The 2500-nt window shown below is 35.9% G+C and overlaps 1 protein-coding gene across 1 annotated transcript in view; it reads left to right on the forward strand.

The window, feature by feature from the left end:
- The window catches only part of LOC119598705 (patatin-like phospholipase domain-containing protein 2), a gene marked incomplete in the record, with an annotated part of 31881 nt that overhangs the window by 28152 nt on the left and 1229 nt on the right, over positions 1-2500 (forward strand). Inside the window, 3 exon segments of the mRNA XM_037948475.1 lie at positions 1166-1316; positions 1938-2010; positions 2253-2500. The exon segment at positions 2253-2500 is cut by the window's right edge and continues 1229 nt beyond it. Coding sequence (XP_037804403.1) covers positions 1166-1316; positions 1938-2010; positions 2253-2331 — 303 coding nt within the window.

The following is a 2500-nucleotide window of genomic DNA, read 5'->3' on the forward strand; positions in this document are numbered from 1 at the left end:
ATTCTCTTATTTAGTCAACCCAATTAGCATGGGTTGCAGGACTACAATGCCATCCCCACTGCAATATTGTCTTTACACATAGATGGTTCTACAAGTGCTTAGTCGCCAAGGAGTCAGTTATTAGTACTACCTATCTCATCCTTTTCCTTGATTTTTTGAAGACTACATTTTTATTATTTTATTGTCTTTAGCGTTATTGAAATTTTAATAACAAATTAGATAATCATAATATCAATAAGATTGTTAACAATGTCCTTATTAATAGTATTAGAAATTAGACATTTTCCACGCAACTTCAAGGAATGGGGAAATTAGGATCAGTCACTAGGCACTACTGACAGACTCCTTGCCGGCTGAGCACATGTGGAGCCATCTGCATGCAACAAAATTCACAAAAAAACTACAGGGGACAGTACGTAAACCCGCAGATATTGGATTTCATCTTCCTGGTATGGAAACACTATAGCTTGGGCAAATGGAAGGAGACAAAATTTTGAAGACAAAAATTTGCAGTCATTGGTACAAGAAATAATATTGTGGTTATCATTGTTGTGATTGCTGTCATTATTATTATGATAAAGATAATAATAATGATAATGATAATGATAATAATAATAATAATAATAATAATAATGATAATAATAATGATAATGATAATGATAATGATAAAGATGATAATGATAATAGTGATAATGATAATAATAATGATAATGATAATAGGATGATAAAATGATAATGATAATAACAGTATTTATAATAATAATGATATTTATATTAATAATAGAAAAAAGATAATGATAATGATGATGATAATGATGATGATAATGATAATATGATGATGAGGATGATGATCATGATCGTGACACTCAAGAACTATAATCAGGATAGTATCTTTAGTTGAAAATAGTTTCTTGGAATGAAAAAGGGCATTAATGTATTTGCCATTATCATTTAACAATATAGGCCCAGTAATCAGTCTTCTTGGATGTAATATTCTTATCATAAAAGCTCAAATAAAATGAATCAACCATCATGCCTGATGTTTAAGTGATTAGACTATAGTGCTCAGAGAGTGTCCCCCCCCCCCAAAAAAAAAAAAAAAAAAATTCTCCTGCGATTAGTCTGAGCCACCCTTTAACGTTTCCTTCCTTGTCCTCCTCAACAGGTTCGCGTCACGGAGATCTTTGACATGACGGAGGCTGACGGTGGTAATGGAGGGGGACCCCACGATGACAGCTATGGGGGCATTGAAATTGACTCCGAGACGTGGCACTCTGAAGGGCACTGGTCGCAGAGGAGTAGGACCGACTCAATGGGTAAGCTGGAGAGTGGTGTTTGGGACGTTATTTCGTTGGCGTTTGGGCGTGTTAGAATTTTGAGAATGGCCGTGCAATGTTGCTGATTGGAGGTTTGAACTTTTAACCAAATGGGAACATTCAATTAAACTGCATTTCTGCTTTATCATACATGAATTTTAATTGGATTTTCTTCTGATTAAACTTCCTGAAGAAAATCAGAAAATCATATTGCTTATGCTGTTTTTTTTTTTGTTTTTTTTTGCATTTAGGAAACTTACTTTCTTGACTAAGATATATGTAAATATTCATTGTTCATATGTGATTTTCAAATTATAACTCACCCTATTATAATTACCCTATTATAATTTTATTTTATTTTGTCCTGGATTTAATATATTCTACTTTCATATCCTGTTCCTACTTAAAATAATAATCAGCATCTTTAACTAGATTTTTGTCATTAAACAAGCTCAACACGAGTTGCACTTCACTCACGCTTTTAACTCGTAAAATGGTGTGTGGCGGAAAGTGGCTTTCTCTGACTAATTCAATTTTCCTTCTCTTTCTCCACAACTCCTACCTCCACGTTTTCGTATGTGGTCCTTCGTCCTCCATCCTCCTTTTCCCCACGCGGTGCAGGTTCTGAGGGTTATCACGAGGGAGGTCTAAGCATGTCAATCCCTTCAGACACGGAATCGGAACATGGGCACAGGTGAGTCAGGGGAGTGTTTTTCTTTTGAGGTTTTGGTAGATCCTCCGGGATGTTTTAATGGAAATTTTTTTTTTTGAGGTACAGCATATTACAAGCAGTGATTTCAGTGTTTGGAAAACCTTGGAAAGGGAAATTATCTGTTTCTTTTCAATTATATTTTGCTAATTGTAAATATTTTGGGAAAGTAGGAAAAATTCCCAAATGAAGCCGTCGACCAATCTCATGCTCTTTCTCCTCCATAGGGTCATGAGACAGCCCGAGTCTGAGCAGATCTACTCCTCATCGCCTAAACGCCGACCGTCATATGCCATCATTGAATGAGAACGTGGCATAGAATCAGAGTTTTCCTCGCCGGGGTAATTTCATACCCAAGCTCTCTTTAATTGGCCACTCAAGCTGTCTGTTTAGTAGGTGGCTCTCGCACCTGGCCATTCATTCTTTTGTTGGTCCTCTTATCTATTCATTCATTTGTCCGGTTGATTGGTCGTTC

The sequence above is a fragment of the Penaeus monodon genome, chromosome 41 (genome assembly GCF_015228065.2).
Source record: "Penaeus monodon isolate SGIC_2016 chromosome 41, NSTDA_Pmon_1, whole genome shotgun sequence".
NCBI lineage: Eukaryota > Metazoa > Arthropoda > Malacostraca > Decapoda > Penaeidae > Penaeus > Penaeus monodon.